At 39.6% G+C, this 16,715-nt stretch overlaps 1 protein-coding gene across 1 annotated transcript in view; it reads right to left on the bottom strand.

The window, feature by feature from the left end:
• Positions 1-356: 356 nt before the first annotated feature.
• Positions 357-16,715, bottom strand: part of gpr4 (G protein-coupled receptor 4) — a 41,338-nt gene continuing 24,979 nt past the window's right edge. Inside the window, exons 2-4 of the mRNA XM_018665533.2 lie at positions 6,297-7,053; positions 4,566-4,830; positions 357-3,812 (exon numbers count right to left, since the gene is read on the bottom strand). Coding sequence (XP_018521049.1) covers positions 3,091-3,812; positions 4,566-4,830; positions 6,297-6,425 — 1,116 coding nt within the window. The 5' untranslated portion in view covers positions 6,426-7,053 and the 3' untranslated portion in view covers positions 357-3,090. The remainder of the gene's footprint in view (positions 3,813-4,565; positions 4,831-6,296; positions 7,054-16,715) is intronic.

Below are 16,715 nucleotides of genomic sequence, written 5' to 3'. Positions count from 1 at the left end.
TAGATTTTCTGAATGGCCACACAAGTTCAAACTCTGCCTTTTCCACTCCTGTTGCTGCATTGCTGTGTATCCAAAACACATTGGGATATGCTGGACATTTTCAGCTTAGATAATAGTTTTACAGTATGTTATATGTTAACAGTTGGCTAAACAGTGCATTTGTTTAAGCTTGTGTGATTGTCTGACTGCCTGTCTGATTTCTTTTTACTGATGTTGCTGCATTCCCAGATCACAGAAATTTCAGCCACTTGGTGTGCACAGTGTCATCATACTTTGATGGAAATGATGGCAAGGAGACAAAAAGAAAATCCAGTAGGTATAATAGAAAATGATGAAAAGGGAGAAAGAAAACAGAATAAGATGATAATAAACCTTCAATTCATTTCCATTTAAAAAGCCTCCTCTGTCCTGCCTTTTTTCAGCTTGTAGATTCCAAACAAACAAACATGGGATGCAAAGTTTAGTATGCATAATTTATTTCTCACTGACACTGTCGATCAACTAATACACATTATGAAGCCTACCTACGGTACCTCCTCTCTGAGACAGACATACAGATGCACAACAAAAGCAGTGGTACACAGAGCAGCCTTTAGAAAGGAAAAACCTGACGAGCTAAAAGTGTCCACCTGCCTTAACATCATTGCACCAAACACAGTTAAAGCTTCATGCCAAGACAACATAAAAAATCAGTGTTGCTGCTGGGATCACTCAAAACATTTCTCCTGATGTAATAGTTGGCAGGTGTAACTGCAACACGGACACCTATCTATCACCATGAAATCACTGGGTTGGACTGGAGTTGTATGAGCTGTAATACTGCACACAAGGAAAGTCATTATGTCCATACTATATTTCTGCACATACAGCAGGGCATCCTGCAATGTAAACAAATGCATTGTTGAAATGTTATTGCCACTGATTCTTTGATTGCAAAAGACAATAGTAAAAGTAGTAGTAAAGATCAAGCTGATGACTTTAGAAGTTGAAGATACCTCTGCTCTGACAGCTGTGTCCAGTCTAGATTTATATTTATTCTTTCTTTGCGTGCGGTATTCAATGCTCTGTTATAGAAGCTGCCATTAAATTTTGGGATCCCAGCTCTTGTGAATGCTAAAAAAGCTGTTTGGTCACAGTTTGGATTTACTGTAAAAACAAGCTGCCAGCTAGGAAAAGGAAAGTAATTCATGTCAGCGTAATGCCAAATAATGGTAAATATATGCAGCACATGAACATTCTTTTAAGGTTTCTTAGTTTTTTTTCCAGGCCCTGACAACCTTTACTTAACATTATGAATTCAGAATGGAGTCAACATATGGCTATATATGCCAGCCAAACCAGCACTGCTGGATTAGAATTGTCAGTTAGATTTACATTAAGAACAATCATCTTCACATACAAAAGGAGAGACATGCTTACTCTTTTTAGTCTGTGACTGACCACTGGAGATGACTTTATAATGATATCCACTGAAGTATTTTTTTTTATTTCCTTATCACACTTTTGACATCACAGGGAAATATTTCATAATTTCTTTGCCAAATAAGACAAACATCAATGTAAGCAGCCAGCAAAGTCACTTAAATCCAGGCTGCCATTGTAAGTAAGAATTTGCTCTTAATGACTTACCTGGTTAAATAAAGGTTAAATTAAAAAATAATAATCAAGAAAAAAATCAAGACAGAATGTGAAAATTACTGTTTTAGGGATGACCTGCATGGAGAGCCTCACAATTTAATGATTATTGACTTTCAAGTTGAGCTGAATGCAATAAAAGGCTTTGGTTTAGAAGTTTCACTGTCATCTCACTGATCTCTGATTATTTTACTGTTCGTGGTAAAAATGAAAGAAAAAGAAAATACATGGCTCAGATTAAAACACATGCTTCTACTCTAAGCCTTCTTTCTGTCACAGTTTATGAGCTGAGGTACTTCATAAGGCTTCATTATTTTCTTCAAAAAACTAGTGAAATGATAAAGACATTTCCAACAAGCTTTACAAATGTTTTTGACCAGTAATTTGTAATCTCTTTCATTACTCCTCTACTGTTCTGTCATATTATAAGAGTGGCACATTTGGGTGTCAAACCCTATCTCCTTTGTCTGCCCTTTGTCCAGTTGGGTGTCCAAGCAGTCTGAAATTCAAAGGTGTCTCCTTTCAGACCACTAACAATACCCATCCCATTCAGAAGATGGTCTGTTTGAATAATTCCACTTAAATATTCAAGAATGTCCTCCTAGGCATAAATGATTCCTGGCACAGCAATAAATTGTCCAGATATCCAAGTGGTCAACTTGTGTTTGATAGAAGCCTTATTAGCCACAACAACAACAACATGGCTGTAGGGCAGTCAGCTGGTCTGTCCTTCTGTTGTTCCGACACTTTGTCCAGGTTAAACTAGCTCCTCAACTACTGGAAAGATTGGTGTGAAATTTGGTACAGTCATTGATGGTCCACTGAGGTTGAATCCTAAGGAGTTGGGTGAGCCCCTGACTCTTCATATAGCACCACCAGCAGGCCAAAATTTCTTCTGGCCCAGCACTGAATAAGATACCTCAAAATCTAATGTCTGAATCTTTGGCAGCCACAGCTGCACTCTGGGATTAATGATAACATAGCATGTTAATATGATGACATTAGCATGCATAACAGTTGTGCAGAAGCTGACATACTACAGCTTGGAGCAATGGAATCTGAACCAAATCAGCAACATATAACTGAATAACTGAGCCTGACAAGCTGTCTGAGGTATCTTAAAATGGCCACCATATGAAGGATTTACAACATTAACTGTCTTCCGGTGTGCAAGCATTTCTACTGTACAAGTTCTCTTTGTACTCTTCTCCACACATTTTTCTGCATCCAGCACCTATCCCACTGAAGACTGGGGGATGTGCACATGACCATGCTTCATAATTGGTGTAAGCATTTCAAGCTTGCAGGGGCTACTACCATGGTTACAGACTGTATGTAGACTTCATCGTGATTGCATGATGCCTGATTTCAGCCTGTGAGGCCAGAAGAAAATAGGTTCCTTCCTTCCACTAACCTGAACAGTTTGGACCTGCTGCTGGATGTTCTAAGTTGAAGTCACTTCCTAACACTGAGGATGGTCATCTGTAGACATTCTTCCTTCAGAGCCACCAGCTCTGTCTTGTAGTTGTTTGTCTTGCCTCCATCAGTGTACACACAAGGCTGCTTCTTAGCCGATAGTGGTGTTTCCATGGTAACCGAACCAGCATTCAGTATGTCGACGTGCGATGGTGAGGAAGATGAACCCTTATGGCAGGCCGCGGACAGTAATGCTGAGAGGGCTCGGCCGACATCATGCCTAGCCCCCTCATTGACAAAACAGTACAAAATGGGGTCAGCGACACAGTTGAGGCTGGTCAGTGCCAACGATACATGGTATGCTGCAAACAAGCTCTCCTCTGAGCCACAGTCACATGGCTTCCTCAGAAACATGATGCTCCGCACTAGGAGGAGCACGTGGTATGGTCCAAAGCAGAGCAAGACAATTAGGATCAAACTCAAAGCCAACCGCTGAATTTTGGCCTTTTCCTGACGTTCTGTTGAGACATTGCAGCGCACTGCTGCCAGGATCCCACGGTAGGCGACCAGCATGGCTGTCCAGGGAGCAAGGAAGCCAAGAAATGTCCTGTAGAGGTTCATCCCTGCCACCCAGTCCTGCATGGGATACTTCTCAAAACAGAAGGTGTGGTTGAACCGATCCTGGAAGAGCTCATCGTGGAAGAGAGGAGCAGAGTTGGCTATGATCTCAATGATCCACACCATAGCACTGACCAGGACAGCTGCAGGAGGTTTAAGGGGAGGAGAGACAAATATTAGATTTTTTTGGTAACTTCCATTCCTTCTAGCCTGAGTAAGTACTGTAATGTATTGAAAAAATAGGATGCTCTTGGTTACAGTCAACAGAGACCACTAAACTTTTGATTGATTGATTGAATGACACCATGTACCAACCTGAGAAACCACGAAGATACAATGCTTTATGAAATGGAGTCTCACTGTCATCCATATGAAGTTTCCATCCAAAATGCTTTTCCAGCTGGGAAAGTAAAAAGCTATTTCCTAATCATTTTGTGTTTCTAGAGAAGTTAGTCTGGAACCTCATTTGTAAACTGGGCTCAAGGCACGTATCATTAGATTTTATTAAAACTAATGACATTAGCAGACATCCTTGTTTAAGTAGTTATTTATAAAAACTTCTTTTAACATGGAGGTGACCTTATCTCTACACAAAGTGAATTTCCTGTAACATCAGTTTTGGCAGTAATATGCACATCCTCTCCAAGCTTTGCTGTAGCACAGAACTAATCGTCAAATGCAATATCTTAATCATGTAGAAACAGAATGGGATGCAGTATACAGTGTGTCTGATTTTAAAGTACTGACTTTTGCATTATTGGCAACTTAGTCAAACTAAATGTTTTATTTTGATTGATCCATCAGAGACACAATCACACCAGTTTTGTTTGTTTTTTTTTTTCACATGGATTTGTTTTAAGAACATGAGTCATCAGCCCATTCTTCACCCTACATACCTGTTTTTATTCGTCGAACCTTGGCGAAGCGCAGAGGGTATGCCACAGCCAGGTACCTGTCCAGCGATATACAGCAGAGGAAGGCGATGCTGACGTAGATATTAGTATAGAAAATGAAGCCAAACAGCTTGCAACTCTCCTGACCATGGATCCAATCATCATGCTGCAGGAAGTAGTCGATCCACAGAGGAAGAGTGGTGATGTAGAGGAGGTCAGCCACTGACAGGTTGATCAGGTAGATGCCGAGCTCGTTCCGTTGACGCACCTGGAGGGAGGAATGTGGTGAAGGGAAGGAGAGGATGGGGAGGAAAGATGAAGGTAGGAAAGGAAAGGAAGGCAGGATGGGGGATGGTGAGAGGATGAAGATTTAAAGTTAAAGGAGAAAACAGATGGAGACACAAGTCAAATAGTCAGTGGAAACATGAGACAAACAGAGGCTGTGTTTCCTTTTCATGAGAAAATAAAACGCAAAAGATGAATGCCAAAAAGTGAATAAATGTAAATTCTTGAAGGACTGACTAGGTTTGGTCTGTATATTAGGTTATTGTTCTTTAGTGTCTCACACTGATGACCACGTTCCATGCATGAAAAGATAAAGAAGTGCAAATCAAGTATATATGACCACAAGGGTTTGTAAATGAGAGAGAGAGGTGGGCAGATATCTTAGAGGCAGGAGTTCCATGTGTCCACTGTATGGTTCCCAGTAGCACTTGGATTGAAGTCCAGCCACTAGGAGACAGCTCCATTTCCCATGCAGCATTGATATTATTACAGTGTTAATATTTAGGCAGAACTACCTTTGTAAATAAACAGTACGCAAAGAATATTCATGTTTTGGCTTCAGTTCAGGTATTGTCATTAATGAAATTGGTGGCTCTTAGCAGTCAAGTTAATACTACCGAGCAATGAAGAGTATTTGGCAGCTACAGTAACCATAATGCACTGATGACACAGTGCACTCATGCTTCTCTGAGTCGTAGTATATTTGTGTTGGAACAAACTGAATGTAGAAAGTTTAAAACATGGCATAGATGCTGAGATGGCAGCCAAACAATAATCTAATGTTGAAATGTTACTCACTGGTAATGACGTTTGGGCTTGAAAAAATATGAGTTAGTGAACTTGCTTGAATGAAAAGTCAATAACAATCCCTCCTGCTGCCAAAGCAAACTGAGTCTGTGGGAAAAAGTGGAAGTGTTTGATGCTGTATGGGAAAATATCCTCAGTGCTCTGTCAACTTAATCATCATCTTAAAAATGTTAAACTTTCCATTTTCTTTAATTAATTTATAGAAAACAAAATATTTTTTATTGAATGAGCAACCTGAAACTGTTTTCTGACCATCAACAGCTAAGTGTTAACCTGCTTCACACACAAAAAGTAGAAATGATTTATCACTTAGTGATTTCTTTCAGCACACTACAATGGTTTGTAATCACTGACCATCTTGACTTCAGTATTGGGGCATTAGGACAGTCAAGTATCTTAATGCATTATTATGTGTGTCAGATACATTACTTATGTTCTATTTATCTCAGCTGTTGACATTGCTTTTGGAAAATTAACATTTGTTTAGAGATTCATTAGATTATAAACTTTATACATCTGGATATTTTGACCATCATCAAACTCATCATCATCAAAATGAAACCAGTTATCAAAGCCTGATCCAACTGGGTTTGAAACTACTATGTTACTATGTTGGTGGCATTGTGTTTGTGTCCTCCTCACCTGCATGTAGGCAGCCCACAGGGCCATGCAGTTAGTGGGCAACCCCAGAACGATGACTATGATGTAGAGTGTGGGCTGAAAGAACTGGTCCACCTTACTGTCCACATCACAGAACGAGATGTTGCACATTGTCCTGTGTGGAACACTCTGAGTGTGTGATTGTGTATATGCAGACGTGTAATGTGTGTTCAGCAACTCTCAGCTCTGTGTGTCTCTCTGTAGTTTCACTATATTCCAGCTCCAGCAGTTTGACAATGACATGGCGACTCTGGTGTCCTGCTCAGCTACGACACGGCTGTCCAACATGGAGTGACAGATGAAAACAGAACTGTCATTTCCAGGGCATTTCATGGTTCCTGTTTCTTAAAACACTGTCCTTCTTGCCAAGGGACCTTGGCATGTCATAATCCTGTCCCACTCTTTAAAGCCAGCGCCTGTGTCCCTCAGTATGAAGGAAAAGAGAAGAAAGGCAGGAGTGGGGGATGAAATGTGCTGAAATGAAAGCTGCCTTATCGTCACTGTGCCAGGCTGCTGCGCCTGGACAGGACCTCATCAATCTTTTAGAGATTAGAGGCCTGCCAGGTCTGCTGTGAGAGGGAGAGGCTGAACATTAGTGTGTGTGTGTGGGTGTGTCTCAAGGTCCTGATGACACACAAAACTCCTCAGGGATGTTCGCACTAAAACACAGGAATGACTTTACAGAGCTTCAGCACTTTGGAGCCGACAGGTCGTCCATTTACTCCAAACTCCTGAGCATCTGCAAGAGAAAGAGAGAGAGAGAGAGAGAGAGAGAGAGAGGGAGAGACAGGGAGGGAAAGGCCTTTAAATTATGATGCTTTACAATTACTGTCTATGTCCTACAAAACCACAGCAAAAAAAGTAGTTGTTGTTTGTGTTGTTTCATTTTGCTGATATATTTACAGTTACATAGCATTAGTTTGTAATAACTGAGGTCTAATCTTTAACGAAATATGATGGTCTTTGTGTACTAACCTACATCCTCTGCTGCTCCTATTGGTCTGGAATTCAGGAGTAGAAACTGAAAATTTCTTGTACCAGACCTCCACTCTCTAGGCATTTGGTTTGCTTATTTGAAGTGAATGGAATCTTTTGTGAGGTGAAAACAAACCACTCAGAACTGCCTGGAATGAACACACCCTCAACACACACAGTCAAACCCTTTTCTTCCAATATATTGAATTCTGCTGCCTCGAACATCCAGAGAAAATGTGTGAGGGAAAAGACTGGTAGGTGGACTGCTGTAGAGCTGGAGGAAAGAGGTAGCAAGGACAGTAAAGCAGCCAGAGTTTATCTGGGTTACATTCATACAGACACTCTTTACGATCTGGTATGATAACACAGAACATGCTGACACACCGTACAGACACAAAAAGACCTTGCAAAGAGTTCAAACAGAGAGTCCAGGACATATGATAAGCACTGTGTTAGCCTTCATATAAACATGACCTGAATATACGTGTACAGTAGAAAGAGAGAGAAAACAGGGGTGAGAGCTCAGTTTCTGTTTCACCCCTCAACCTCTCATTTCCCACCCTGAGCTCAGCTTCTATTTATACATTTTGGATGGCCTTGATGTTTTTGCATAAGGCTGATGTGAGTCCACATATGCTTCCAATCACTTTACTTAAATACGTCCTTAAGCACTGGGAACTGCCTTTCTCTAGAGTTTAGAAAATGTTTCAGATTCTTTTCTTTCCTCTTATGATCAATAAATTTTAGGAATAATTATGGGGGTTTTACAGCAAGTACAGCCGACTAGATGTCACAGCTTCTACATGTTTCAGTGAATTTTTTTCTCAGAAAAGGCTGAATTTGAATTAACAAAAAATAGTCAAATAAGTTCCTCTTGTGTGGACAGTGTATAAGGATAATGAGAACCCTAATGGTGGCAATAAACCCGATGATGACAGTTCTATGAGGGCCATTAACAAACATCACAAATGTCAAGGCAATCCAGCCATATGATTTCCTCTGTACGAAGCTAAGTACATTGGAGCATGGGGGAATAACAATAGTTAATACATTGTCCAAAATGTCAACAGTTCATCCTTTGGGGAGTGTGAATATACTTTATACTATACATTTAATGGAAAAATTCAGCTTTTCCTTAAGCAACTGTGGGCATACACAAAAAAAATTCTGCAAAATCTGGTGCCATGATGACAAAGTCCATGATCTTAAGAAACACCAACTGTACAGGGAAAACCCCACATGTGAGCTTCATGACAGTGTATTCCCTATTTCCAAAGAATAAGGCTGGCATGTTGAGTCAGTTTTCACTTCCTGATAAAAATGTTCAAGGAAGAGACCTCAGACGTGTCTGTCACCACACAACAAATAAAGATCTGTGAAGGAAACAGCCACAGCCTGTGATAATGTGACAGTCACTGGTGTGGAACAGTGACTTTGGACTGAGCTGACCCAGTGCCACAATCACATACTCAAACGTAAGAAAACACACGTGTGACGGCTAAGTGAGGTACTTTCTATGGTGACCTTGTCAAATAACTCTTTGTTGGGGGAAACACCCATGTTGATAAGCTGAGTCACAACTGGGCCACATCTCTGCCATAATCTGTTATCACAGACACTACCTACTACAGTACAGAGATATTTGATTGTTTTGTTAATTGTCTTTACAAAGCGTCTCACTTTTAAGGTTTAAGGTACTACCATCAACTTTCCATTTCCCAAAAAGGCTTGTTAGCATTCCACACATTAAAAACTGTATTCATAGTTTCATGGGGGGTGCATGTCAAGTTTCAAATCCCCCTAAAAGTTTTCTTTGCATTGTTAGGATTCCACATTGAACAAGTAAATGGTGTCTCAGCTGTCTCACTGAGGAATGCTAGCAAGAATAAAATGGCTTTTTGTTTTTAGCCTTTTAGGGAAACTCCTCTTTAGTGTTTAAGGACCATTGTTTGTGCTTTGAGTATGTTGCTAATTCCATAACAGAGAAGCTTCCTCCAGCAGCCCTGCTGCAAGAAAGAAATCAACTAGACTACTGTGTCTTGCTTTAGCATAGCTATGACTTCATTTAGCATAAGATGACATTTTTTTCCAAATGCCATTTCAGTTTACATTGGAGTGTTCGTTGTGAGTGACAGTTAAGATAGAGAAATCACATTTTAATTTTGAATATATCATTACTGCTCGTCAATTTGCAAAAGAAAATGTTCAGTCCAGTTCTCAGTTTCATTGTAACTGGTGGATGAGGTCTTCAAATCCTCTAGTGTAACAATGCCAAAATATAATGAAAGAACCAAAGGTATTCATACTTTAGAGTTCACTTCCACTTGTAGTGTTGAGGATTCTCTAGGCTTCATGCAAGGTAAGAGAGAACAAGGAATGGAAGAAGGACCCAAAGAAAGAAAAATGAAGGATGTGAGAAAAGCAGCAAAGACAAACAGAGAAGGAAAAAAAGTTGAGTAAACTGTAAAATACAATATCAGTTATTTTAAATTGAAGTACAGCACTACAGTGAATGTACTGAGCAGCTTTCAAACAGGAACTCTCTGAGAATGAACATTTACTTCAACGACTCTGGTCTCAGAGTGAAGTCGTTTGGAAAGAAAAGACTAAATTAGTATTTCACTGCTTCACTCACTGCAGTAACAGTGCTACACTATCAAATAGTTCAGATCACATCTGTCACCACTGAGCACAACAGAGTGACCTCACTTCCTCATTAGATAAAACAGCAGGGCCACATGCCTGCAACAAAACCACTGCCAATCAACTTTATCACTTCTTAATCTCTGCTCTCAGCATGTGTGGAGGGTTGGGTGTGATTCAGGCTTTGTGTTCACATCAAACTATGGAAACTTTTTGATACAATACAAACTAAGTTAATGTAAGATAAAAATCACTTCAGACTTAAGGTTTACTAAACTTACCAAAGTGATATGACTAACACAAAGTGATATGGGCTTGTGTTTCCAGTGCTTTCTATCTTTAGCTACCCTTTTACCAGAAATGTGGTTTGTTCGGTCAATCACAGATATTTATCAAATAGCATTTGCATGCGATGGCCACACACACGCACACACATACAACTCTGTGAGACCTCCTGGCAGGTTTCTTTAGGCTGTCAGGTCAGTCAGCAGCAGCTAACAGGCTCATCAGCAGTCAAATATTCAGCCTGTTTCCGATACACTGATGAACAGAGTCATGACACACAGTCACAGCCACAGAAGTGCATTATCCACCTGTTACTCAGCTGTGTGGTGAGAGTGGTGACTGTACAGATTCACACATATTTGTCCTCTTGATCTGAGGTAACATTCTGCATCAAATTAATCAATTTAAACTATTAGTTAGAAGTTTTATTGTTGTCATTGCTGCTATTTTAATTATTTTGTGATAAAGCCTACCAAGCTCCGTCTTAACAAGCAATGGTGTCAAATTCTTCAATGTCCAGTAGTAGTGCTATGGAGCAGTGTTTTTACAGGTACGCCCCTGTTTTGTTTGTGCTGTGCACAAAGATGTGGGTGGCATGATTCATATCCTGCCAATGGCTTCACACTATTATAATGATGAAAATAAGTAGCTCTAAGGCATCGACAAACATAGCAATACACCAATAAATGCAGTGAAAGGAAGACTGGTGGAATGCAAACATGGACGTAAACAGTGTACAATTTAAGCTTTGGAAATGTTCTGAGGAAGAAAATGATAGACCTCCCTCAGGTATATGCAAAACCGAAAAACAAAAGCACCTTTATTACATTATCATAGATTTAAGATATTTTCATAACCTAATATCAACAGTTACTTTTCAGCTACTGCTGCCCACTGAAATGCTTTGTTGCTAGAGATGCCTATAGCTTCATTTATCATCACTTTAAAACATTCTCGGTACCTGGGTGCTTAAAACCACACAAAATACTTTGATCATCATCACACATGTTACTGTGCAGGAAAACAAATCCTTAATTTAAACCAGTATTTATCTTCTCTTCAGTACAAGTACTGTTTTTGTGATTTAAAAAATCCCTGCTAATAGTCAGTCAGTAACTCAATATCTTCAGAGTGTGACAGTGCATCTGATTCAGTTTCCCAAATGTGGATTCTTTTGCTGTTAAACAGGAAAATTAACAGATTAGATGATGTCTTACCACAATATGTCTATCTGTTCAGTCCAGCACTGGGCTCACAAACAGTTTAGTAAAGATACTGTTGACAACAGATGAAGCAGATTAAAAAAGTGACTAATTCCTAACTGCTTGGATGAATTCTGTCTGTAATTGCAGAGGGTGCTTCTTCAAAATACTGAGTTAATTTTATTTTATTTATTTATTGATTAATTCTTTCAAATTTGCAAAAACTTCTAAAAACATGTTTTCACTTTGTCATCATGGGCTATTGAATGTAGACCAATGAACAAAAACGACAATTCTATCCATAAAGTGTGAAAAAAAGTGAAGCGGTCTGAATGCTGTCTGAAACCACTTTAGTTATTACAGTTGACAAAAAGCATTCTGCATTTCTATGGAAAAAATATCTAAATGCTTTGTATTTCTTGGAGTTCAGTTCTGCAGGGACGTACTGTAGCTAAAAGTCTGAGGCCATAGTTCACAGCTAGAAAAATGTTCAAGAGGTTTATTAGTGATTAGGAACTAGAAGTGTGTGTGTGTGTGTGTGTGTGTGTGTGTACAATGGAGGCCTATATTGACCTGTTCTGTGCCGTCCGGTGCAGTGTAGCAACGTCTGATCTGCTGCCAGAGAAGATTAGGTCAAGGCACCCGTGTAGACGTCACACTGGTTATCAGCACACACACACACACACACAAACACACACACACACACACAATACGTCTCTCTCCCATCCTTAACATACAATGTACTTTTCCTCCTTTCACTTCCCTCCTACACTCCCTGCATTGTTCAGACTTTTGGCTCTCAAGGTTTTCATCCAGGTAACCAAACCCTTAATATCACAGCTTGAACAGTGCATATTTAAACTCCTACAACAACAAAGAACAATAAACAACCTAATGTGAGATATGACACCAAAGCCAAACAGTCAAATATGTTCAAATGATTTTCTTTTATACATCACAGTAACATTACAAATCAAAGCCAGTGGTTGGCATCATTGCAAAGTAAAGTCAAAGTCAGTGACTTTGTGGTTCAGTAAGACTGAGTTGAAGTCATATAACTCAGCACAAGTCTTGCTATGTGTAAATTATCACCAAATAATATCCTACTGTAACTTTGATGAAAAATAATTAAAAACATGCCTCAGCTAAAATATCTACTGCATATCAAAATCTTTTCTCATGCTACTTTAATGTCTGCAGTGTTCAGCATTCAACACGTTGAACCTAAACTCTCATGTGAGATGCTATCAAGATTTCACACTGAGCTCTTTCACTGACAGTGAAAAAAAGAAAGGTATTGTGGCAACAAATTTTCCAAAACATTTAAAGACTAGACTTCAAAACCAGCACCTAACAGAGCTAGAAAAACATGCAGAACATTTTGGGGTAACTATTTGTAAATACATTTCAGTGTCAATCAGATCACTTAGTACTTAGTACTCACTAACATGTCCAACTGGTATAAGAAATCTTCAAACATTAGACAGTGTTTTCAGAATTGCATGGGGCTGTGTGTTTATTTTATTTATTTTATTTATTTATGTATTTTGTAGTTATTTTCATGGGAACCTTTGCAAGTAGAATGGTCAACATTCAAAAAGTTATGCAGTGCAGCATATTGAAGTTTTGTAGTCTGTATAAACTACTGGCTTTATTTGTTTTTGGTAGAACGTCCCTTTAACTGTTTTGTTTAACTGGTTTTGTAAGTTGCCCTGTGACACGTGAGGATGTGGAGCCGGGAGGGAAGACGATACAAACAAGAGTCTGACCTGTATCTTAGAGAAAGGAAACATCAGGGCCAGTGATGCAGTCATTTACCCTGTTAGGAAGATATGAAAGTGGTCTCTGTGTATGTTTGTGTGCGTGTTGTACTTCAGTATCCAAAGTGAATTTCCGACCTTGAAAGTGAAGACATTTTTAGAATGGGAGGTCGGATCCACACATCTTGATAAGGCTGATTGAGGGTTAAAAGTTAATTCCGGTCGCAGTTTATTCCAACCAGGGTCTGAATGTCATAGTTTTGGTTATCATTTCATTTGTTTTCAGTGGGGCGAGTAAAGAGCGGTCAAACAGACAAACAGACAAGTTGTGAACAAGAAAACAGTTAAGCCAGATTATCTAAACCACTTTATTTGGAAGTAAAACCAAAGTGAGCGTACCTGTAATGTAACAAATCAACCCTCTCTGCACAGGAAATCTGTGTGCACACAATTATGGTAAGTGCCGCAGGTCAGAGTTGAAGGGGGAAGTCATCTGTAAACTGTGATGGATGAACAGTTTGGGTCATGTCATATCACTTGACTGCCTGTGTTTCTCAGCATGTCTGACTTATTTTTAAAGATGTTGCAACATTTCCAAATCTCAGTAGTTAACTTGTAAAGCATAATGGTACTATTGACAAAATTACCAAAACAAGATTTACTTTTTAAATGGACTATGACGATTTGGTCATAGGTGTTTAAGTCAAAATTGGGTCAACCTTAGGGTCTGGGGCACAGGAATGCAAAGTATAGATGTACAATCCGGTGTGTGTGTGTGTGTGTGTGTGTGTGTGTGCTTTGGCAGAGACTGTGTGGCTGTTTGCCAAACATTCCTGTTGACAGTCAAACAGTGGAAGCAGGAAGACAGTAATGCTACACCATCAAACATGTCAACACACCTCTTACATGTCACAAAACAAGTCTGCCATCTCCAGGACACACACACACACACCCACACAATCCAGCAATCTTACTGCCCTTGTTCAAATCTCAGGTGAACAGGTTAGGGTTATGTGAAACAGGTGAAAATAATTAAAACTAAAACATTGATAATCTGCAGCAGGTACACAGAGTTTCACAGCCAGTTTCCTGCCTGTGATGACTGTTTAAATTTTTTGGACACTCAGTGGACACTGAAGTCACAGGGGAGTTTAAAGAAATGTAATCCTTAAAATGCAGCGCATCTGTTTTCCCATTAGTGCTGCTCTCATTTATGACCCTCAAGTTCAGGGGGATCATCGATATTTGAAAGCTGGTAGCCAAATAATTGATGTTATTATTATTATTTTAGCCTCATTAAGAGCGTGAGTGACATCTGAGGATTGACCCCTGGGGTATCACGCCTACTCTTCATTTTCCTTGGCAAAACCCACAGTGGAAACATTTCCTTTACTGTATTTTTGTATGTGCTTCCTTTAGGTATACACTGTGAATATAAATAAATCCAACACAAGCCACATGGAGTCACAACTAACTTGTTTTGGTAACTTTCAGGTGCCAGGTTAGAGTTTTGATAGTGACAAGCCTGTCTGTGCTGTTTTTAACTCCCTTTGTCTGGTTAGTCTGATTTGAAAAGATGTGATAAGCCTCTTCTTTTTTTCTTTCACTCTCTCTCCAAGTTTTTATTTCACCAAGTTTCTCCTGCTCTCTTTGAGATACAAGAAGGGCAAGAACTTGAGCTACAGGCGAGTGGTCATTAGACATCAGGACAGCTGGTGTCAGCAGGATCATTATGAAGCCTCGTTGTCCCTCTCTGTGTCAGTCTACCAATGTTCCAGTGTTTCATTTTTGACACTTTTGTTCATTAAATTTGTAAGTACCTTGTTTACTTTATGAGTGCACTGAGGGTTAAGACTTGAATGTCAGAAAAAGACATTTGTTGGATGTTACCCTGACTGTAACCAGTTTTCTGTCAATTATACTGTCGTACAGGGAGTCTGCCGATGACGCATCTGTGCATTGCACTGTGGGACAGCTCTGGGGATTTCAAGCGAACCAGATGACGTCAAACCACTGCCATTAGCCATGTCAAAAATGTTTGACAACACTATTTCCTCTATATTATTCATCTAGACGACTGATGAGTTTTGCTCAGTCTAAGTTCTGTCATTGATGACTCTGGTTGTTAGTTTATTCAGTTCAGATAACCCAAAATATAGTTTGGTACTTTGTCTTGATTGATTATCTGGAAGGTTCAATCAGACCTTTCTCCTGCACTCCCAGTGTGTATTGTGTTTTTGCTGATTAACTTTCTGAGCTGGAGATACACTCACTGGCCAATTACTATAATAATAATAATAATTACTGACCCTAAGCCTGACTCAAACATGTGAAACACACAGTAAACTATACACCAGGAGCTGGAACACTGCTACATTCCCACCAGTGTTGGGATGCAGTTTTCTGTCTGTTGTCACAGCAACCAAGCTCCCTGCTGCCAGCCACTTACAGATAGATAGGATGCTGCCCAGTTTAAGTTCCAGTCAGTTCCACTACCAGACCCAATGAGCTACCTTACAGACACATTTTTCTTTCTACTCATGTTCCTGCATTTCAGTATGGTCTGAATGTTGCCACACATGAACCTGCCTATGAACATGTAAACAAACCGATGGGCTTGAAAATTTTCAATCTGTGTGAGTGGAAAAATCTGCATTGCTATTTGTTTTATAAAGATTCTTCACACAGTTCAATTAATATTTTATTTTGGATCCTGTGTATTCAAATAATTCATTGCTATGTTGTATATACCCAGCTGAGTCTGGGTGTTCCCTCCTGAGAACATGTTTATTATGTTTGCCTTTGATTGCAGTACTCCTAAGAGGGCAAGAAAGATATTTACTGAAAATGTTATTCAGTAGTTGCTGTTAATGCTCAGAGAGGAGCATGATTCCAACAACTCCTCTGGAGACTCAAACTGGCAACCCTCTAGTCACAAGCAAACTTCCCCTGAGATCAGGCTGACACTTTACTCATTCTTTTTAAAAGGATAAAAGAAAAAGATCTGAAGGAATCTGAAGGTCTAAGGGGAGTGGAGGGAAATTAGGAGAATGTTTTATAGAGAAACAAAAATCCCAGGGTGAGACCTGCTCCCAAAGCATCATATTTCCATCATATCCAGAAACCTTTAGTCTCACAGTATTACTGTAACACAATAATGCTGGAGGTGGATACTAAAAAGAGAAGCCACAGAAGTTTCCAGTGACCAGGTCTCTTATATTCTCACATGACACAGACATACAATAGAAGAGCTTTAAAGCGAGCTCTTCTACAGACAAACAGTAATTTAAGGCCTGGAGCTGCAATTTATTATGTTCATCTGACTATGTGTAACTGATTATTGCTTTTTATGCAACCCTGAGTGCATAATTCACATCTGGGTCATGACTTGCATCCAGATCAGACACATTTTCCATAACAACAGCATATTTAGTGGCGTGCTGTGACAGTGACAATAAATACAGTCCAGTCTACTTTCACCCTCATCTATCACATGCTCAGTTGATGATATCATTTTAACTGGAGAATCACTAGAA

The sequence above is a fragment of the Lates calcarifer genome, linkage group LG21, assembly GCF_001640805.2.
Source record: "Lates calcarifer isolate ASB-BC8 linkage group LG21, TLL_Latcal_v3, whole genome shotgun sequence".
NCBI classification, from domain to species: domain Eukaryota; kingdom Metazoa; phylum Chordata; class Actinopteri; family Centropomidae; genus Lates; species Lates calcarifer.
Note: the sequence above shows the minus strand (reverse complement) of the source record. Positions and strands in the feature narration are given on the sequence as shown.